At 39.3% G+C, this 22,803-nt stretch overlaps 2 protein-coding genes and 1 pseudogene across 9 annotated transcripts in view; 2 read left to right on the top strand and 1 right to left on the bottom strand.

The window, feature by feature from the left end:
• Window positions 1–22,803, top strand: part of LOC112809127 (P2R1A-PPP2R2A-interacting phosphatase regulator 1-like) — a 63,259-nt gene that overhangs the window by 14,862 nt on the left and 25,594 nt on the right. For 4 of the 8 annotated variants that reach the window (XM_025852472.2, XM_025852479.2, XM_025852478.2 and 1 more), the window contains 5 exons: window positions 18,464–18,507; window positions 18,611–18,665; window positions 20,093–20,182; window positions 20,574–20,662; window positions 21,274–21,335. In XM_025852472.2, the coding sequence (XP_025708257.1) occupies window positions 18,464–18,507; window positions 18,611–18,665; window positions 20,093–20,182; window positions 20,574–20,662; window positions 21,274–21,335 (340 nt within the window). The remainder of the gene's footprint in view (window positions 1–18,463; window positions 18,508–18,610; window positions 18,666–20,092; window positions 20,183–20,573; window positions 20,663–21,273; window positions 21,336–22,803) is intronic. The other 4 variants (XM_025852473.2, XM_025852474.2, XM_073879130.1 and 1 more) reach the window with 4 other exon arrangements.
• LOC112809126 (annexin A2-like) lies at window positions 1,645–2,470 on the bottom strand (annotated as a pseudogene).
• Window positions 9,328–9,812, top strand: LOC112809130 (ubiquitin-ribosomal protein eL40 fusion protein-like). The gene has a single exon (XM_025852482.2). It carries the CDS (start codon window positions 9,414–9,416, stop codon window positions 9,795–9,797), a length of 384 nt encoding a protein of 127 aa, XP_025708267.1. The 5' UTR covers window positions 9,328–9,413; the 3' UTR covers window positions 9,798–9,812.

Genomic DNA, 22,803 nt, shown 5'->3' with positions numbered 1-22,803 from the left:
TTTTTTTAAAGGAAAAACCTATATTCAGATTTGGTTCATGTCACTGTATAACAGCTTCTCAGTGAGCAATGCTAATAAAGGGAAGCATTGGGGGAGAATATCCCAAACTGGATAAATCACAATACTTTCTACTTGCTTTGGAAAGTAGATTATTTTTATAGCATGCTTTAAGAATGGCCATACAGTTTTTTAAAATTAGTAATAATATCTAATGTTGGAGAGATAGAAGAAAATTGATATTCTCATACACTGCTAGAAAGTAAATTTGTATAAGCTTTCTGGAGGACAGTTTGGCAATGCGTATCAATAGCATTGTGACCCAGAAATTCCATCTCTATGAATTCTCCTAAAGAATTCTTTAAGGATATGTGCAAAGATTAGCTTAAAGGTTGTTATCACAGCATTATTTATGAGTGAGCAGAAAAAATGTGGCAAAAATATGAATGGTTAGGGAATAGGTTAAATGAATGAGCTTTCATTATCTGTGTTTGAATCCCAGTTCGAGCAATTACTAGCTGTATGAACTTGAACAAGTTGCCTAATTTCTCTGGCCCTCAGTTTTCTAATCTTTAAAATGGAGACAATAATAATGTCTACGTCATGGGGTTGTTGTGAGAATTGAGTGAGATAAGACATGCCTGGCACATAATGAGTGTTTCTTATTGTGGTACGTTCATATGATATAATATTCAGCCTTTAAAAATGCTCTTGCAGGTGGGGTGCCTGCCTGGCTCAGTCGGTAGAGCATGTGACTCTTAATCTCAGGGTCATAAGTTCAAGCCCCACAATGGGTGTAGAGCCTACTTAAAATAAAAATTTAAAAAAAAGAAACAAAAATAAAAATGGTGTTGCAGGTGAATTTTAACATGGAAAGATATGTGGAATGTATTAAGTTATTTTTGTTTTGTTTCTACAGTAAAATTTCAGTTTATCCATCTGTTTATAACACAATACACAAGAAGCAAAGTGTTTCACATCATAGATTTCACTTCCAACTCCTTGAACTGTTCATTTCTTTGGCTGAAAGGAGATACTAGTGGGGAATGCCAAACAATGCCTAGGCAACTAAAATAAAGTTGGGGTGGGGGGCAACGCTAATGTCATCCTCACAGGGATGGGCACAAGGGGCTGTTCGTCGCAAGCTGATTTTCTAGAACTGGTAACTGGAAGCACAGGAGCACCACCTGGACGTTTGCGCTTCATTCTGCTCCGCCCCACAGGCACAGCAACACCTTCTGGTAGTTGCCCTTACTGTCTTCCTGGATGTGGTAGTGCAGGGACATGCCATACTTTCTCTTGAATTCAGACCTAATTTTTAACATGTCCCCTTCCTTCACTGTGGGTGACCATGATTCTAATCAGGACCTTATCATGAGTTCCCATACCCTTCATGGAATCAGTCAAGTCATCAAAATAGGGGAGCTTGTTCTGAATACACTGGACCAGTTTCTGAAAAGCATTTTCTTTTTTTTTTTTTTAACATTTTTTATTTATTTATTTGACAGAGAGAGAGAGACAGCAAGAGAGGGAACACAAGCAGAAGGAGTGGGAGAGGGAGAAGCAGGCTTCCTTCCTGAGCAGGGATCCTGATGCGGGGCTCGATCCCAGGACCCTGGGATCATGACCTGAGCCAAAGGCAGACGTTTAACGACTAAGCCAGCCAGGTGCCTCTGAAAAGCATTTTCCAACTCTCTTTTGACCTCCTCCTTGATCATAAGGGCTGTAGCTCTTGTACCTTTCAAATTCTTGATGTGATACACACTTGCTTGGTCATGATGCTGATCCCCTTGGGAACATCAGTTCCTTTCCTCTTCACTCCAGCATTAGAGATCATAGACATCTAGGGTCAAACAGTTCATAATCAATGACAGAGCCATCCTCTGTTCTTCTACCCTTTGCAAGGGCAACCATCAGCTTGCAGAAGTCACCAGATGTGTTGGAAACAATGTCCTTCTCCAGATCAGTCTTGTACATCTCCTTGTAGACTGTTAATTTCCTCTAGCATCTAATTGGTCCTTGAGCAGATGATCTCAGTGAGGGAGTCCTCGTCAGTCTTCAGCACCTTCATGGGAGAGGCTTTCAGCTTGGAAGCCTCATACTGAGCAGGTGTTTTCAGTAGGTCCCAGATCACCTCTGGGTGGCCAGGTGGCCAGGCAAGGCTGAGTTCAGTGCTGATGCAAATTCCTTTTTGGTCTTTGTCCGGTTGGTGAAGGCAATATCCTGTCTCTCCTCATTGCTGTCGTTGGTCAACAGCAACTGTTAATGACAGTGAGCTCATCCACACCTTTAGCCTTGATGCCGTTTCAACGTTCAAAGCATTACACTTGACGTCAAAGTTGGTGTATGTTTTAACTGACCTGTATGCATTTGGGGGTGTAGAGTGGTCACCCTCCAAGTGGAGTTTGCACAGAATTCGTGAACAGTGGACATTTTGATAGATGCTGGCCCATAAGCTGAAAGCTGTGAGCATCCTCAGATGCAGAGCCAGAATGTATTAAATTATAAAGAAAAGAAAATGGGGCACCCAGGTGGCTCAGTTGGTTGAGCATCCAACTCTTGGTTTCGGCTCAGGTCATGATCTCAAGGTCATGAGAGCAAGCCTTGTGTCAGGCTCTACGCTCAGCATGGAGTCTGCTTGAGAGATTCTCTCTCCCCTGCCCTCCCCCTCTGCTCTTCCCCACACTCATGCACTCTCTCTCAAAGAAATAAAATCTCAAAAAAATTATAAAGAAAAAAAATACCTAAACTGCAAAATAGTATTGTGCAGTAGGATCCAGGTCTGGAAAAAGAAACACTGAGATCTTTACTATGGTCATCTCTGGATGGTGGGTGCTGCTGTTTTTTTTTCCCCCATTAATTATGTTTTATACTGTGCATGTATTGCTTTATAATGAGAAAAAAGTAAGTCAGTTTCTATTAAAAAAAAAAGATCAGGATGAATAGGTGGAGCACAGAGGGTTTTTTAGGGCAGTGGAACTACTCAGTATGATACTATAATGATGGATATGGGTCATTATACATATGTCCAAACCTGTAGGATGCATAACATGAAGAGTGAACTCCAATGTAAACTATGAATTTCGGGTAGTAATGACATGTCAATGTAGGTTCATCTATTATAACAATTTACCACTTTTGTTCGGCTTTTGATAGTGGGAGAGGCTCTGCTTATGTGAGAGCAGAGGAAATCTTTGTACCACCCACTCAGTTTTGCTGTGAACGGAAAACTGATCTAAAAAATAAAGTCTAGGGGTGCCTGGGTGGCTCAGTCGTTAAGCGTCTGCCTTCAGCTCAGGTCATGATCCCAGGGTCCTGGGATCAAGCCCCGCATCGGGCTCCCTGCTCAGCGGGGAGTCTGCTTCTCCCTCTCCCACTCTCCCTGCTTGTGTTCCCTCTCTCTCTGTGTCTGTCTCTGTCAAATAAATAAATAAAATCTTTAAAAATAATAATAAAGTCTATTAAAAGTAAATTAAAAGATCAGATGGGAAAAAGAATAAAGAATGCTGGGTAGCAAGGAATAGATATCTAAGTCTTATAAAGCTACCATATATAATTCTAGTTGTTGTTTTTATGTCATTAAACATTGATTCTAGAGATATTTGATGATGGTGGTGATAATGGTGGTAGTGGTAGTAATAGTTACCCTTTACTGAGCACATACTATGTGTCAGGCACTATGTGAAGCATATTACATGCATTATCACCATTACCATATTTCATACAAATAGATGCTTGAAAGAGAAACTCTTGTTACATCTTTCATAGCACTATTCCATATAGCAACAAATCATATGTCCAATATATCCCTTTTATGCAAGTTTTATGGAGAAAAATGCTGACTTTTGTGAAAAGGGTCAGCTAATAGCCTTATTGATTTGAATTAGGAATTTTCTTTTTTTTAAACTATATATTATATATATATATATATTTTTTTTTTTGAGAGAGAGAGAGAGAGAGTGTGTGAGCGGGGAAAAGGGCAGAGGCAGAGGGAGAGAGAATCCCAAGCCGGCTCCCCACTCAGCACAGAGCCTGACATGAGGTCCAATCTCACAACCCTGAGATCGTGACCCGAGCCAAAGTCAAGAGTTTGATGCTTAACCAGCTGAACCACCCAGGTTCCCCGAATTAGGAATTTTCTTGAACTATCAACCCTGGAACATGATTAGTACAGGCTAGTCTGAATTTCTGGCCAGTCAGCAGTCATTAGCTGTCTAACACTCCTTCTTCATACCCATCCTGGATAGAGCTTGAACCAGGTTCAGGGCTGATGAATACGTGAGTGTGTCTCTTCCAAAGTTAAATAGACAGTGCTGTTAGGTATAATCTGCTCATCTGTGTATACCAAAGTAGATCATTTTGCCACAGTTCAATTTTTTTTTTTTTTAGTGTGGCATTCAAGGCTTTCCAGCATCTTCACTCTCTTGGCCTCAGAATCTTCTATCCCTCCAGAGACAGCTTGCATTGCACTCACACAGGACTAACAACCTTTCCTAAAACATGTTTCCTAAAACATGCCTAGCGCTTTTCCTTTTCTCTTGCTTATGCTGTCAAACTCTTCGCCCTAGGAGGCCCAACTCATACCACCACCTTGTGCCTTAATTGTCTCCTATCTTCCATTCCCTGTGCCCATTCACTTAATCTTTGCTTTTCATCCCCACCCTACTTTGCCTCCATTTGACACTCATTTCCTTGTCTCTTATATAATAATTAGCTCTTGTGTCTGGACTGTAAGGTGTCTGTGGGTAATAACTATGGCTTATTTTTCTTTTAATCTCTCCTTCCCCTCTGTAAGAAAAACAGTTCCTTAAACATAATAAGGGCCCAGTAAATACTGAAATAAAGAGTTAGCCCTATTTTTCTGACAGTGACTTGTTATGATGAAGTAATTATGGCTCATTGTCCAGTGTAATTTAGATGTAGAGAATTTTCAGTGATCCTCATATGAATTTTCTTTTTTTTTAAGGACTTTATTTAATTATTTGACAGAGAGAAACACAGCGAGAGAGGGAACACAAGCAGGGGGAGCGGGAGAGGGAAAAGCAGGGAGAAGCAGGCTTCCCGCCGAGCAGGGAGCCCGATGCGGGGCTTGATCCCAGGACTCTAGGATCATGACCTGAGCCGAAGGCAGACACTTAACGACTGAACCACCCAGGCACCCCCCTCATGTGAATTTTCTATTGTTACTTCTATACCTTGGCTGTTTCCTCCACCCTCTAGCAAATGATTAGAAAAAACAAACTGGTTTTAACACTTTCTTTCTATTTATTTATTTATTTATTTATTTTAAATTTTATTTTATTATGTTAATCACCATACATTACATCATTAGTTTTTGATGTAGTGTTCCGTGATTCATTGTTTGCGTATAACACCCAGTGCTCCATGCAATACGTGCCCTCTTTAATACCCATCACCGGGCTAACCCATCCCCCCACCCTCCTCCCCTCTAGAACCCTCAGTTTGTTTCTCAGAGTCCATCGTCTCTCATGTGGTTTTAACATTTTCTTAAGCAAAATATAACTAGTGAGAGAAAATGCTCCTTAAAGAGCCACATGATACATTTTAAAATCTAATAAAAATTCAGACTAGCTACTTCATAAAAATACTTGTGTATCCAACACACCTTTTTGAACACTCATCTTCTCCCCACACACCAACTCATTCCTCTTACTGCCTTTCCTGGCTACCACCCACCCATGGGTTTCAGCTAGGAACTTCAGACCAATCTTGAGCTCTTTTCACTTTCTTTTTTTTTAAGATTTTATTTATTTTTTAATTTTTTATTGTTTTAGAGAGAGAGCACGTGTTGAGTGCGGGGCGGGAGGGCCAGAGGGAGAGGGTGAGAGAGAATCTTAAGTAGGCTCCATGCTCAGCTAGGAGCCCCACTCAGGGCTTAATCCCACGACCTGAGATCATGACCTGAGCCAAAATCAAGAGTTGAACGCTCAACTGACTGAGCCACCCAGGCACCCCTAAGGATTTTATTTTTAAGTAATCTCTACTCCCAACATGGGGCTCAAACTCACAACCCTGAGATTAAGAGTCACGTGCTCTACTAACTGAACCAGCCAGGCATCCCTCTTTTCACTTTCTCATCATTTCTCCAGTCTGCCTCCTTCTCTTCATCCCAGCCTTTTTCATTCAGACTCTCATTATCTTTTAATAAAATATTTTTTTAAGATTTTTTATTTGCGAGAGAGAGAATGGGAGACAGAGAGCATGAAAGGGAGGAGGGTCAGAAGGAGAAGCAGACTCCCTGCCGAGCAGGGAGCCCAATGTGGGACTCGTTCCTGGGACTCCAGGATCATGACCTGAGCCGAAGGCAGCCACCCAACCAACTGAGCCACCCAGGCACCCATTATCTTTTACCTGGACTTTGATCCTGCTTCTAGTCCCTCTTCCCTCCACCCTCAGTTTGTTCTGTATATGCTGCTAGGGTTGCCTTTCTAAAACAGATATGATCTTGTTTAAGATGCTTTGAGTTTTTTTTAAAGATTTTATTTATTTATTTGACAGAGAGAGACAGTGAGAGAGGGAACACAAGCAGGGGGAGTGGGAGAAGGAGAAGCAGACTTCCTGCCGAAGCAGGGAGCCCAATGTGGGGCTCGATCCCAGGACCCTGGGATCATGACCCGAGCCAAAAGCAGACGCTTAATGACTGAGCCACCCAGGCACCCCTAAAATACTTTGAGTTTTAAGAACTCAGAAGGATCTATGCTTTAGGTTTCCTGTTGGGCTCAAAAGGCTAAAGTCCAAAATCCATAATCTGGTTTCAGCCAAATTTCCCCAGATTTGCTTCCTTTCGTGCCCTATCATGTACCAAATTTCAGCCACCCTGAATCTCTCTGTTCCCCAAACATGCCTCTGCCTGAGCATCTCTTCTCACTCCCTGAAATACCCTGCTTCCTCTTCCCTGTCTATTGAATTCCTACCCTCCTCTATGAAGCCTTCCCCAGGAGCCCCAGGCAGAAATATAGTCTCTGTGCTTTGACTTCCCACGAATCATAACTTGTTCTGGCACACTGACCTATGGCCTAATTTTTCCTACCTACACTTTGAATTTCTCAAGGACAGGAAAATGTTTTATTTCTCTTTGGATCCTCAGGGTCTAGCACAGTGGTTTACCTCATTAAATATTTCCGAATGCACAACTCAGTGTGCTCTTAAGATATAATGTAAAAGTAAGATATGGTAGATTCATTATCTGGCATTTCAGGAACTAACCAGGATACAGGTAGAATGGATAAATGAATTCTAAAGGTACTTTTCAAGGCCTCATTTTCACACTTAGCTTTAAATCCCTCCATTCTTTCATTCCCCCCTTGTGTGGGTCCTCATAAGCTTTGAGATAAGACAGAACAGGAGAAAGTAGTCTAAATGACAAGTATCTGAACAAGCAAGAGAAAATGTGCTGAGCTACTTGGAAGTGACTGCCTTAAGTCATTTCATATTATAAAAGTGTGGTTTCTTCAGCTGGGTTCTGAGATACGTGATGGGGTTATTTTGTTTGTTTTTTGCAAGATAAAACTGGCAAGAAAAAGTGAGGTGATTTTAAGATCCAGTGCCTTGGGAAAGGGAAAGTAGAGATAAACAAAATGTTCTGTTGATGTTCTGCCTGGTATCTTTTATGTTAACTCAGTTATTTTGTTCTGTTCGGTTATATATATGTACTTTTGATTAGTATAATTTTCAGTCGAGTCAGTTGGATCTTTTATTATTTCTTTAATTTTAAGCTTAACTAATACTGTTGCTAACATGCATTAGGCACTCAGACATTTTAGGTAATTCAACATTGACTTAATTAACGTTTAGAAATAATTAATCAGAAACATTAAAGCCAGCTTGACTTCTGTTTATTTTTTTATTGAAGTATGATTAATATTCAATGTTATGTTAGTTTCAGGTATTTACTTTAGGTTGTAAATTTCAGTTTTTGCCACCCTCTCCCATCCCCATCCGTGCTTCCTCTAGTCACCTTCATCAAATCAAACAGGTAAGAAGACTTTCAAAACTGATAGCTGTTCAATAAAAAGAAAACTTTATTTTTCTTTAAAAAAAATACCTGTGGTTCAGTAATTCCAAATTAGGTCACATGTGATTCTGTTTCTAATTCTAGTCATGGTTCCTCTAAAACAAAAACAACTAAGGAGTCCTATATTTCTTTGAGTTATTACCTATTTTAATAAACTGATAGTTTCCAGAAAGACGGTATACTCTTCTGCCTTGAATCTGACCTCTTTCAGAGATCGCAAAGAAAAAAGAAAATTAATTTTTAGGTTCATAATGACCATAGTTATCATGGTTTTTTTAAACTGTCAGGTGAGGAAATTTTTTTGACAGATGAAACGGCCTTTATGCTATCATTTTGTGTTCATTTCTTAGTGATCTGAGTTCAGGGACACACTGTACCTCACTGGCTTATGTTCTGTGCAGGTGCGTATGTGTGCATGCATGCGTGTGCATGTGTGTGTGTGTGTGTGTGTGTGTGTGTGTTTAATAGCAAATGCCTAATACACAGTTAAACCTTTTAATTATCCAAAGATTAGCCACAGAACTCAAAAGATCAAATCACCACTCCGCCACAGGTGGTAGGATTTTTCTGACCCAACTACAAGCAGACTTTTGTTCAAGGGCGGCTTAACTGTTATGAAGCACTTATTATTTACTTAGCGCTAAAATAGGTACTTTACATCTGTGCTCTCATTTTATCTCACAACATAAGATCAGAAACTCACGACAGGAGAAATTTAGTAATTTACCCAGTGTTCAAAGTTAGTGAATGTCAGAGCCAGAACTAGCCCCAAATTACTGGATTCCTTTCCAGCTACCTTTTCCCAGCGTCAGTGGCACAGAAGCCATAGTATCTCATGAGTCTGGTGTTTAGGACTCTTAACTCCTGCTTCCTTTCCCTCTCTCCCTCTCACACCATGGCTTCCCTGAAGTCTAGCCTGTCATCCAGTAGCAAACAAGTATGGCAAAAAGATTCTTTTACTTTTTAGTAGATAAAACATTCTTTAGCTGTTTTTGCGAGTATGGAGCTCTTTTAGACGTTCTTAAGGAAAGAACCTAAAATCAGTAGGTAAGATGACCTCTGGTTTATCTGTGCCATTTGTTTTGTTGCTTCCCCTAAATGAGATCAATACTTTAAAATTGATTACATGTTGCTATTTGATTATGAAGCTTGAAATCAAGGTAAATTTTTGAAAATTGATTACATGTTGCTATTTGACTATGAAGCTTGAAATCAAGAAAAATTTAACTGGTCAGTAAATTGTAAAGCAGTCTATTTCCATAGTGACAGAATATGTGTTATAAACATTTAAAATGAAACACAAGTAGTCCTTTCTCTTCAACGAGGTGGCCGAGTGGTTTGCTGGTGGCGGCCTTGCGGATTCGCGCCAGCAGACGCAGAGATGCAGATCTTTGTGAAGACCCTGACGGGCAAGACCATCACCCTCGAGGTCGAGCCCAGTGACACTATTGAGAATGTCAAAGCCAAAATCCAAGACAAGGAGGGCATCCCGCCTGACCAGCAGCGTCTGATTTTTGTGGGCAGACAGCTGGAAGATGACCGTACTCTGTCAGACTATAATATCCAGAAAGAGTCCACCCTGCACTTGGTGCTTCACCTCCGGGATGGCATCATCGAGGCTTCCCTCCACCAGCTGGCCCAGAAATACAACTGCGACAAGATGATCTGCTGCAAGTGTTACGCTCGCCTGCACCCCCATGCTGTCAACTGCCGCAAGAAGTGCGGCCACACCAACAACCTGCGCCCCAAAAAGAAGGTCCAATAAGGCCCCTCCACTGGCTCTTCCTTTGCCCGCAGGGCAGCCTCCTGCCTGAGCCCCAAGGGCCTGAGGCCTCAGTAAAGTTTCCCTTTCATTGACTGGAGCAGTTAAAAAAAAAAATGAAACACAAGTAGAAAGTGAATTAAATGGGAAAATAGAAATAATATTAGCTTTCAATCTGGGTACTGATTGAATGGAAAATCAAGACTTATTTTCAGCAGCTTAATGGTCTGATAGATACCTTAAATTGCATATTTCTTTATATGCATTTTTTTTTTTAAGAAAGAGCACGTGAGCCGGGGAGGGGGTGAGGGGCAGAGGAAGAGGGAGAGAAAGAGTCTAAGGCAGGCTCCATGCCCAGGGCAGAGCCAAACACAGGGCTCAATTTCATGACCCTGAGATCGTGACCTGAGCTGAAATCAAGAGTCAGACGCTTAACAGACTGAGCCACCCAGGCACCCCTCTTTATATGCATTCTTTGACCGTGATCTCTTTTTAGCTGTTGAACTTATTAACCTCTTGGGGAGGAGGATGCCTGAAAGTAAATCCCTGATCTCTTTTTACACACACTCAGTATGAGTCTCTGAGAAGGACTTTTTTCTTACATAATCACAATGCCATCATTACATCTAGCAAAATTAAGTTATTCTTTAATGTCATCTAATAACCAGTCCATGTTAAAATTCTCACTGTTCTCAAAAATGTCTGTTTTACTGATTCAAACATGTTCCAACCATGATCTCTCAGATATCTCTCTTTTTTTAAGATTTTATTTATTTATTAGAGAGCACGAGGCAGGGGAGGATCAGAGGGAGAAGCCAACTCCCCACTGAGTAGGGAGCCCCATGTGGGGCTGGATCCCAGGACCCTGAGATCATGACCTGAGCTACAGGTGGTCCCTTAACTGACTGAGCCACCCAGGCACCCCTCAGGTCTCTTTTACTTAAAACATTCCCTTTCCCTCCTGGTTTTTGTTCCATGCCACTTATTTATTGAAGAAACCAGGCCATTTGTCCTGTAGACTGCCCCACATTCTGATTCTGCTTCCATGTGGTGTTTAATATGTTCTTTTGTTCCCTGCGTTTCCTATAAGCTGATTTGATTACATTTTCTTTTACTTTTAAATAAGCACACAGCCCAAGTCAATATTAGGTTCTGGGTCAGCGTTTAAGTCAATGTATGATTTAAGTTACCCCTTTCCTAGCAGGCAGTTAGTGCATAATTTTTTCTCAACTGGGGCTACTAGCTGTTTTCTAGGCATTAGGGAGCTTGAGAAAATGAAGCTGGAAGTTAATGTTCTGTTTTCCCCCCAGCTTTATTGATATGTAATTGACATATAACATTGTCTAAGTTTAAGGTGCACAACATGATTTATGTATATATCGTGAGGTGATGACCATGGAAGTTAATTTTCTAAACACATAGTACTTCCTAAGTGTTCAGGAACTATTCTTTTTATGTAATTTTCCTTTCCTAGTAACAATCAAGTTTATGTTTCAAGAGGTTTGGAAGCACTCAGCTTTTAGTTCCCTATCCCAAAACCCTAAACATAATTAACCACCCTGCTGAAATAGTTTGTGTATTAGTTTGCTAGGGCTGCCACAACAAAGTACCACAAACAGGGGGACTCAAACAACAGAGGTTTAGTTTCTCACAGCTCTGGAGGCTGGAAGTCCGAAATCAAGGTGTTAGCAGGATTGGTTTCTTCTGAGGGCTGTGAGAGAAGCGTCTGTTCCAGGCCTCTGTCCTTGGCTTGTAAATAGCCATCTTCATGTTCAGCTGGTGTTTTCCCTACACATATGTCTGTTTCCAAATTTCTCCTTTTTTATAAGGACATATTGGATTAGGGCCCACCCTCATCACCTTATCCTAATTTGATTACCTCTGCAAGTACCCTATCTCGAAGTAAAGTCATATTCTGAGGCGCTACGGGTTAGGACTTCAACATACTAGATTTTAGGGGGACACAATTCTACCCATAACAGTTTGTTCACAGTATATGGTTCTATAACTTTACCTTTATTTCCTGCCTTGTTCAATAGGATATAAAAATCACTGAGACCCAGTAAGAACATGACTTTTTCCTGCAGTGCCTTAAGTAAAATCAGTCAAATTATCTACTTGCATGTCACCTCTGCATTTCTAGCATCTCTTCCTTTTATATCTTCCCAAATGTAAACTTTAGCAACACATATTACAGTCTTTGTTTTATCTTAACCTGGTTTGGATAAATTAAACTGGGTTTAGACACAAATGTAAGGTAACTTTATGAAATGAAGCTTTTGAAACAGATGGTGCCAGCTGGAGTGCAGGGTGTGATTCTGATAGGGACCATCTAGATACCACAGTTTAGTTTCCACAGTCTAAGAAAGCGGCGGCATTAGATTTTGGTGATATGTTTTTCAGTCTTCCAGTCTTCCTTGAAACCTATGAAGTACCCAGTCTTTTTTATGAAGAGATGTTTAATTTGATCTTAGTGTACAAATCGTTTCATTCTTTCAGCAAGCATTTATTAAGCACTGTGCCAGCACTGGGCAACTAAAATCTTTCAGGCATACTCACCTTCAGAGAGCACAAGTGGCTAACTTACTATTTCCATTTTTACCTTGGATCCTAAAAACTGAAAGCTAATTTTAGCACTCAAGTGCAGCAACTCCCCTTCACCTGGGTTTCTAGCATATAGTACTCTTTGCCCTTGACAGTTGCATGGCTCTTGACCTTATTTTAACAATGGTATTTCATTATAAGCACCTCATAGCCATTTTGGAAATAGGCAAGATATAAACCATTGAAGACTCAACCTGCTTTTACTAACAACCCTCAAAATGGCTGATGTTGGCTAATGCTCTGACTTTCAATGGGAGGAACAACAGGCAAAATCCTGTCCTACTTTGGGAAAAATTGCTCTTATTGGTTGAATAAATTACAAAATACGTTGAACTTCTCACTACAGGAAAACACCTACATAAAATATTAAATGGAAGGACTATACTAACCTTACATTGTGTTGAAAAGATTTACTGTTATTCCATTGTTTTAAAAGACTAACTTCTTAAACTTCCTTTCCCAATTTCCCTCATTTTGCATAATGACATCAAAATAACTCAAAGCTCTAGGTTCACCTTCAGTTCTTCCTTATTTTCTCCTGTATCTAAGTAGGCATCTAATCCTATTAATTCTTCCTTGACAACATCCTCTCTGTTCCCACTTCCTTCTGTCCCTTGGGTCCAGATTACCGTAATAATATTCTAAGAGATTTCCTATCTCTGCCAGTACAATCCAACTTCCACAACCAACACCAAGATAACTTCTCAAAGACATCATTTTCACCTTTTCCTCCCCTGTGCCAAAAGGTATAATGGCTTCCCATTACCTACTGAAGAGGAGTAAGAATAAGAATAGCTAGGTTGTAGTGAGTGCTTACTTAACATAGGTTTCCAGGCACTGTGGAAAAGAGCTGAACACCCGCCTCATTATCCTCAGTTCTTATCATCATCTTCATGTGCATGAGGAGACTGAGGCTCAAGTTCGGTCACTTGCCTAGGGTTGCACAGGTAATAAGTTACAGAGCTGAGATTCAACCCAGTTCTATTTGGCTCCAAAGCCTGTGGTCCTAACAACTATGCTATTCTGCCCAAACTCTTCAAGCTCAAACCCTTCAGTTATTTAAGATCCTGGAAGTCTGGCCCTATTTTACCTCTCTAGTTTTCTCTCTCATTACTTCATAGTACAAACTCTGTTTTAGTCAAGCTAGTCTCACTACCCTGAAGCCTGCTGTGTCTTTCCCTCTAAGCTTTTGTTCACATGGTTCCTTCTGCTTGGAATACCTTCCCCTTCACCCTGTGTTTGTCCAGATTTTAAACCACTTTCAAGGCCTAGGTCACATTTTATTTATTTTTTAAAATTTTATTTATTTGTCAGAGAAAGAGTACAAGCAGGGGGAGTGTGGCAGGCAGAGGGAGAAGTAGGCTCCCCACTGAGCAAGGAGCCTGATACGGGACTCGATCCCAGGACCCTGGGATCATGACCTGAGCCGAAGGCAGACACTTAACCGACTAAGCCACCCAGGCACCCCTAGATCACATTTTAATTCACACAACTCAACCCACTTTTCTATTCCAGACTGCCCATAACGTGTATTGTTTATATTGACAATAATATTCAAACTCTTGATCATACACTGCATCAATACAAAATGTTTTAGCACATCCTTCCAATATATGTGAATAATGTATCCTTCCAATACATAATGGACATATACTACCAAGCTAGTATATAATATGAATCATTGAATATATGCAAAATACAAATACAAAAATGATGAGCTAAAGATGAAATGATGTTTTTAGAACATTTTAAATTGTATTTTATTAACTATAGGTCATTATTGAGAGTGAATATGAGTTCATATTTCCATTAGTCTTCATGATTTAAGATTATTTTAGCCAGCGCCTTGATAGAGATTAGCTCAGCATTGTGTTTTCACAAGAAGGTGGCAGATGATGTGTGCTTTGCTAGGTAGGAGCTTCACCTTTGTCATTTCCCTGTCATTCGCTTAGACTTGTATTACAAATCTTCTGTCCAACATTTCTTTATAGAAATCTTGTTAAGATACTTGTCTATTTTGTGGAACTTGGTTTAATTAAAACTAGATAATATATCCAAATGACCACCTAACTTGCCATTAGTTATAATTAGCTAAAGGCCAAAAACATGCTGGTGTTTCGCAAGATCTTTGGACCCTCTGGGCTGAGTGAGGGCACCTGTGTCAAGATGTATACGCAAACCTTCCTTTCTTACTATCTTAGATTTTAAAATATATAAATTGAATTTCTGTGTTTTTCTTTTTGCTTCCCAGTGGATCATCTTGTATACTTCCTGGGCTATGATCATGCTTACTTTGGAGAGCACCAACTTAATGTATATAAAACTTGTCTCTCAAATGTGATTCTAGGCCATTTTAGGGAAAGCTTATCTGCTTATTTCATGTTCCCCATAATTAGCACCATATTTGCCCAGCACTATCCTAGGTACTTTATTATGTGTGAAATATGTTTTTTAAAATACCAGGATGAGGGCGCCTGGGTGGCTCAGTTGGTTAAGCGACTGCCTTCGGCTCAGGTCATGATCCTGGAGTCCCGGGATCGAGTCCCTCATCGGGCTCCCTGCTCAGCAGGGAGTCTGCTTCTCCCTCTGACCCTCTTCCCTCTCGTGCTCTCTATCTCTCATTCTCTCCCTCTCAAATAAATAAATAAAATCTTTAAAAAATAAAATAAAATACCAGGGTGAATTTAGACTGTGCAGTTTCTTAAAGCCATTTCAGCCATTTTTAAGAGTACAATTCAGTGTTATTAAGCACATTCACAATGTTGAGCAACCATCACCACTTTTCGTTTCCAGAAATTTTTCATCATGCCAAACAGAAACTCCATACCCATTCAGCAGCAACTTCCTATTTAACCTCAATCTCTTGTAACCTCTGTTCTACTTTTTGTTTCTATGAAGATTTGACTATTCTAGGTACCTCATAAAAGTGGCATCATACAATATTTGTTCTTTTGTGTTTGTTATTTCACTTAACATAATGTTTGCAATATTCATCCATGTTGTAGCATGTGTCAGAACTTCATTCCCTTTCATGGCTAAATGATAACTCCATTGTATGTTTGTATCACATTTTTTAATCCATTCACCTGGTGATGAACACTTGGGTTGTTTCCACCTTTTGGCTATTGTGAATAGTGCTACTAATGAACACTGGTGTACAAGTACCTGTTTGAGTCCCTTTTTTAATACTTTTGGGTATATACATAGGAAAAGGATTGGTGGATCATATGGTAATTCAATGTTGAACTTTTTGAGAAACCATCGAATTGTCTTCCACAGAGTCTGCACCATTTTACATTCCCACCAACAATGTGTAAGAGTTCCAGTTTCTCCACATTCTCGCCAACACTTGTTATTTTCTGCATTTTAAAATAATAGCTATCCTAGGGGCACCTGGGTGTCTTAGTTGGTTAAGCGTCTGCCTTTGGCTCAGGTCATGATCCCGGAGTCCTGGGATCGAGCCCCGCATTGGGCTCCCTGCTCAGCAGGGAGTCTGCTTCTCCCTCTCCGTCTGCCGTTCACCCTGCTTGTGCTCTCTCTCTCTCTCTCAAATAAATAAAGCCTTTAAAATAAATAAAATAAATAAAAAATAATAGCTATCCTAATAAGTATGAAGTGTTGGCTCATTGTGGTTTTGAATTGCATTTCCCTAATGACAAATGTTAAACATCTTTTCACGTGCTTATTAACCATTTGTATATCTTCCTCGGAAAAATGTCCATTCAAGTCATTTGCCCTTATTTTAATTAGGTTCTTTATCTTCTTGTTGTATTATAGGAGTTCTTTATATATTCTGGATATATAAAATATAAGATTTGCAAATATCTTCTCTAGTTCTTTTTTCAAAAGATTTTTTAAATTAATTTTATTTTTTTAAAAGATTTTATTTATTTAAAAGAGAGCGAGAGAGCATAAGCAGGGGGAGTGGCAGAGTAAGAGGGAGAAGCAAACTCCCCACTGAGTAGGGAGCCCAACACGGGGCTTGATCCCAGGACTCCAAGATCATGACCTGAGCCAAAGGCAGATGCTCAACCAATGAGCCACCCAGGCGCCCAATTAGTTTATTTATTTTAGAGAGAGAGAGCACCAGCATGGTGAGGAGGGGCAGAGGGAGAGAATCTTCAAGCGACTCCACACTGAGTGCCAAGCCAGACGTGGAGCTTGATCCCACAACCCTGAGATTGTGATGGGAGCCGAAATCAAGTCAGACGCTTTTAACTGACTGAGCCACCCAGGAGCCCCTATCTTCTCCAATTTTGTAATTGTCTTTTCACTCTCTTGATAGTGTCTTTTGATGCACAAAAATTTTAAATTTAATGAAGTCTAATTTATCTGTTTTTTTCTTATGTTACCTGTGCTTTTGTATTATATCCAAGAAATCATTACCAAATCCAATTCATGAGGTCTTTGCCCTATGTTTTTATAAGAGTTTTATAGTTTTAGGTCTTACATTTAGGTCTTTCATCCATTTCAAGTTAATTTTTATACATGGTGTAAGGAAAGGATTCAACTTCATTCTTTTGCATGTGGATGTTCAGTTTTTCCAGCACCATTTGTTGAAAAGACCATCCTTTCCCCATTGAATGGTTTGGCACCCTTATGGAAAATCAATTGACCGTATGTGTGGGTGTTCATTTCTGGGCTCTCTGTTCTATTCCATTGATCTATATGTCTGTCCTTATGCCAGTACTGCACTATTTTGATTACTGTTGCTTTATAGTAAGTTTTGAAAGCAGGAAGTGTGAGTCCTCCAAATTTATGCTTCTTTTTCAAGACTGTTTTGGTTATTCGGGGCTCCTTGAGATTCCATGTGAATTTTATTTTTTCTTCCATGTGAATTTCAGGGTGGGTTGTTCTATTTCTGCAAAAAATGCCACTGGGATTTTGATAAGCATTGCATTGCATCTGTTGATCACTTTGGGTAGTATTGCCATCTTAAAAATACTACGTTTTCCGGGCGCCTGGGTGGCTCAGTCGTTAAGCGTCTGCCTTCGGCTCAGGTCATGATCCCAGGACCCTGGGATCGAGTCCCACATCAGGCTCCCTGCTCAGCAGGAAGCCTGCTTCTCCCTCTCCCACTCCCCCTGCTTGTGTTCCTGTTCTCGCTGTCTCTCTCTGTCAAATAAATAAATAAAATCTTTAAAAAAAAATACTACGTTTTCCAATTCATGAACACAGGATATCTTTCCATATGTGGGTTATTTTTTAAATAACTATGTGCAAAATGATACTTGTGTTTATTAAAAAAATAAAGGTCAAACAATATGGTAAAGTACAAAGAAAGAAAGAACAAATTACCCTAAATCTCACTACTCATTGATAAGTACTGTGAACTTTTTGGTGAACATCCTTCGGAACATCTCTTGTTTATAATTTTACATAAATAGCCTCTGAGGGTTTTTTTTCCTACTTAATATGTAATACATGTTTTTCAATGTCAATTACTAGATTTAAATCATGTTTGCACATAGGGGTGCCTGGGTGGCTGAGTCGGTTAAGCGTCTGCCTTCAGCTCAGATCATGATCCCAGGGTCCTGGGATTGAGCCCCGAGTCAGGTTCCCTGCTCAGCGGGGAGTCTGCTTGTCCCTCTCCCTCTGCCCCATCCCCTTCTCACATACGCTCTCTCTCTCTCTCAAATAAATAAATAAAATCTTTAAAAATAAATAAATAAATCATGTTTGCACCCTCATTTAGTTAAACCAATACTGATAAACATTTAGTTTGCTTTGGACTGTGAGTAATATTTATTAATATCATAGTATTAATGGTAGGAAAAATAGTATAATAATGAATGTTTGATGTTTGCTCTTTTGAATGAAGAAAGCTACAAAGTTTTTCATCTAAAAAGTTTCTGCAATTTGATGTACTGTGATGCATTAGTAATAGATCTTTGGTGTAGTAGGTGCAACAATTAAAAGTAGAGAACTAGACACTTGTTTAGAGATTTGTTTATACTCTAGCTCTTCTATAGCCCAGTGAATAATAATAAAGGTACAACCAAATGAAATAAGTTTGTAAAACCATAAGATCTGGTATTCATTTATTCTCACGTTCTGCCTTTCAGGAAGAAGGCATGAATTTAGTAACTAGAGAAGCAATGCATGAATGGTGAGTAGTGTACTTTGAATTACTAGTCTGATCATCTCTATATTCAGTTACATCTTTTCTTTTAGTTAGGCCAACTCCAGTACTGATATCTCTTCTTTTGCAGGGAGGTACAAACCGCAATACGGATAAGTCGGTCTTGGGAAGAAAGTTTGAACCTGGTATGGTATTAACACTTCAATTTTATAGAAAATTTGAAATTTTTACTGATTTTCAGTATTGGCACTACCTAGTTTTGCTGTAATTTCTAGAAATCTAAGCTCTCATTTGAAATTGAAATTTATATACTGCATAAATAATTTTTGATTGCTCCTAAGAAACAGTTGATGACTTACTCATAAAAATAACTGATATCATTTGAAAGTGGGGTTCAAAGTAAATAGTTGTCTGATACAAAACCATTATTGTTGTGGACCAGCTTCCTGTCTGTCCTAGTGAGTCTAAGAAAAGTTCAGTTCTGCTGGTCAAATTGCTTAGATGACAAAACAATAAATGATTTCACTCCTTCCTACATAATTTATTAACTAGGTATTAGAGTTTCAACTCACAGACAATGGGTTTCCTGGATAAATACTACATTTCTATGCCTGTAACACATATACTCCCACTAACATTTTAACATGCGACCTTTAGTTTGAACATATTTGGAATTTAGTTACACATTATGATTACTTGGTTGTGGAAGTTGAGCAATGTTTAGGGTTCTTTTCCATGGACATTTCAGATAATGATAGAGAATTGAGCTGAAAATTGGGTAGAATAGATTCTGGCTAGATGTCAGTGTCCAGATTTGGGAGTCACTAGATTAGGAAATGGGTCATCAACAGAAACAGTGACATCTTATTTTCCTTTGGCCCTGAGTGCCTTAGATGGACATCTGTTCCTGATTTAGGAGTAGGTCCTGAAGATTGAGTAGATAACCTCTGAAGCCTGCCGCTTTTCATGTTTGGTGCTAATACAATTTATAGATGCTGTTGGATTCCCTTAACTGACCCAGTTCTGGTTACTTCAGGGGTTGGCACGAGTGAGTGAATCTGTGAATGTGTTAGGAAGAAGAAGGGAACATGTAACATAACTGTACTGTGTCTTAGAAAAGAAAGCACATTTTAAAGTCCTGAATTATGCAGTACTGATTTTGTCCACATAAAATCTATAAACATTTTTTAATAACTGTCGTTATTTTTGCTGTCCCATTTGTATCTGAGTTCTAACCAAATCCTTTTTTATTGTTTCCCGGACATAGCATTGTAGTTTTCAACAACAAACACGGGTCAGACACCAAGAGAAACAGTTTAATTTAGGCTTTGTGTATATACTAGTAAGTATTGCTCGGTATCAAGTACTCACATTCTAGGCCTTTTGGGGACACTGGGGAAGCCCCTCAACTTGCCATGAGCTCTCTTTCCCAAAAGGAAAGAGTAAAGTGAATCTTGGCTTCCCTGCTTGCTTTGGGATGATATGAGCTCCTCACCATGGTACAGCCACTGATTCAGTAAGGATTCCCTTGCCCATATAGCAGCTGTCTCCCTAAGTATGTGCTAGGTAAGCAATTGGTGCTCCAATGGTACACTGCTTTCTGCTTACACAGAGTGACAATGATTTAGAGAAACCATCTTCAAAGCACATCGATTTAATTCCAGTATCCCCAGCAGCTCCTCCCACCAGGGGGATTGGGAAGGTAAGAAAGGAGAGCCTAAGAATCTGTGTCCCTTGAAATTTTTATAAAATATTAATGTTTCACCACCCACATTTTGGGGGGATATATTTTGCCATAGGACATCTGATTCTAAATGACATTTTTCCCTTCCTTTTCATCTCTTGAACTATTATTAACATATAACAAAAGTCACCAACTTTTAAGCATATGATTTGATTTTCATAACTGTGTACAATCCTGTAACCATAACCATAATCAAGATATAGAACAGTTCCCACACTCTACACAATGTGCTCGTGATCTTTTGCACTTGATATCCTCTTCCCCCACCCCCCGCCCACCCTAGGAAACCACTGATCTGCTTTCTGAGAAGAGTGGTGGTTTTAAAACCTCTGTTCTAATTTGGTTTTAGCAGTGTTTTCCTCCATCGTTACAAACCCGTGTGAGTTGCACCACTTTGCCTCCAAGCCCTATTCCTAGTCCTACGCAACAATTTACAATGTAAGTTCATGTTGTATAAAAATATACCAAATTCCTCATAAAATAAGAATTTTAGAAACTTACAAGAAATAATAGCTCCAGGTTCTATGACAACCAAAGAAGTCGTGTGTTTTTAGCTAAATTAAAATGTCATTGTTTTGATTTATTATTTTGTATATTGAAAAGAATTGAGTGACTAAGAACATGTGAGAACATGCGAACACACGAAGAATCAGTAATTCATTAGCCCTGTTGAACGTAGGCTTCCTCTCCAAGCTTGATGATAAGGATCAGAGCTAATTCTTAAACTGTAAACAGCTGTACCTGGTCATTTACCCATGACTTTCACCCTGATTCAAGGCAAGTCACAGCTAGAACTGTAGGTCTTTCCAGCTTTTCTCCCCACCCCCACCCCCGCAATTTCAGAGAATCCTGAATCCTTATAAATTACAAGACAATTTGCTATCCTGAAGCATTCCTGTTTTTAACCCAGATTTAGAGAAGAGCAATAAAACAATGTGATACTACACAGTCCTTTTTTAGTGTATGTCCTTAGATCTATTATACTGAAATAGTCATAGCTGATTTTGTTCAAATTTTTTCTTGTAATGATTGTCATAATTTTATTTTAGAAGAAGTCAAAACCCCACCAACATTATTAGACCAAGTATCTGTGGACCATTTAAAAGAAAAGGTACTTTTATCTATCAGCAAAAATAAATAGAACTTCAAATTATTTTCATAAAATATATAAAATCAAGTGTTACAAGAAATTAATTTTAAAGGATTTATTTTAAATATATTTGATAAGTTACTAGAGGCCTTTCGTTTTACCCAAACAAACGTATGTAAAGATAATTTTAAAAGCTGTAAAGTGCCATATAAATGTGAATTGAGAAATTTAATTCCAGTTTAGTCAACTACTATGATTTTCATTATATAATTCACCAAGCTAGCTGCCGTAAATACTTTCTGAAACAAGGTGGGGGATGAATGAATGAACAAACAGAATGAATCGGCCCTAATAGTCCACTGAATCTCGACCCCTGCCCTGACTGCCGCTCTACCTCCTTGTTGACTTCATCTGAATAAGTCGACACAAATCAGATCCACTTATGACACTAAAAATAGATGCTATGTTTCATGCTATGCTAATTTGGGTTAAATATATGGAAAATGACCCACCCGGTAATAAAAAGGCACAAGAAAAAAACAAGTTGGTTGCTTTGTTGTTGTTTTTTGTTTTTTTTTTTAACTCCCACAGCCCTGGATCCCATTTCTCAACCCTGCCTCATAAGCTAGGTTGTTCTTCCTTTTTTGTTAATACCACTACTGAGTTTATAATAGGGAGGGAAAATGGATAAATAGGAAAGGAGGTTAAACTTTTAAAATGTGTACTTGTGAAAAATCCATTAAGATAGGGAAGAAGAAGGAGAAGAGAAAAAGGAGGAAAAGGGGGAAGAAAAGGAGAAGGGGAAGGAGGAGAGCAAAACTGTAGGGAAAGAAATTGAAATTTAAATGTACTTCAGTCTTGCGTGTATTTTGGATTACTTAATGGCAGTTGTCCTAACAACACATCTAACTCAGCATGTACTTATTATATTCTAAGACTAAGACTAGATCAATTCCGGAAAACACTCCTTCAAACTAAGCACTTTGTTTTATGATGATGGATCAATGACCTAGCTTAGGGGTCTTTTGCCTGTGCTGTGAAGTTAGGGGCTAGTGTTGACAAGACATTTAAATATATTAAGTTTAAGAGCTGTTAGAAAGTTGGGGTCATTTGAGTATTTAAAATAAAATATGCTGGGGCGCCTGGGTGGCTCAGTCGTTAAGCGTCTGCCTTCGGCACAGGTCATGGTCCCAGGGTCCTGGCATTGAGCCCTGCATCAGGCTCCCTGCTCCGCGGGAAGCCTGCTTCTCCCTCTCCCACTCCCCTTGCTTGTGTTCCTGCTCTCGCTGTCTCTGTCTCTGTCAAATAAATAAATAAAATCTTAAAAAAAGAAAAGAAAAGAAATAAAATATGCTTAGGGGCACCTGGCCGGCTCAGTTAGTGGAGCGTGTGACTGATCCCAGGGTTGTGAGTTCAAGCCCCATGTTGGGTATAGAGATTACTTAAAATCTTAAAAAAAAATAAATCAACAAAATAAAATATGCTTAAA

The sequence above is a fragment of the Callorhinus ursinus genome, unplaced genomic scaffold, assembly GCF_003265705.2.
Source record: "Callorhinus ursinus isolate GAN/ISIS: 27379988/994484 unplaced genomic scaffold, GSC_fseal_2.0 scaffold33, whole genome shotgun sequence".
NCBI classification, from domain to species: Eukaryota; Metazoa; Chordata; class Mammalia; order Carnivora; family Otariidae; genus Callorhinus; species Callorhinus ursinus.
The sequence above is the reverse complement of the archived record's forward strand: the minus strand, read 5'-3'. Positions and strand labels throughout refer to the sequence as shown.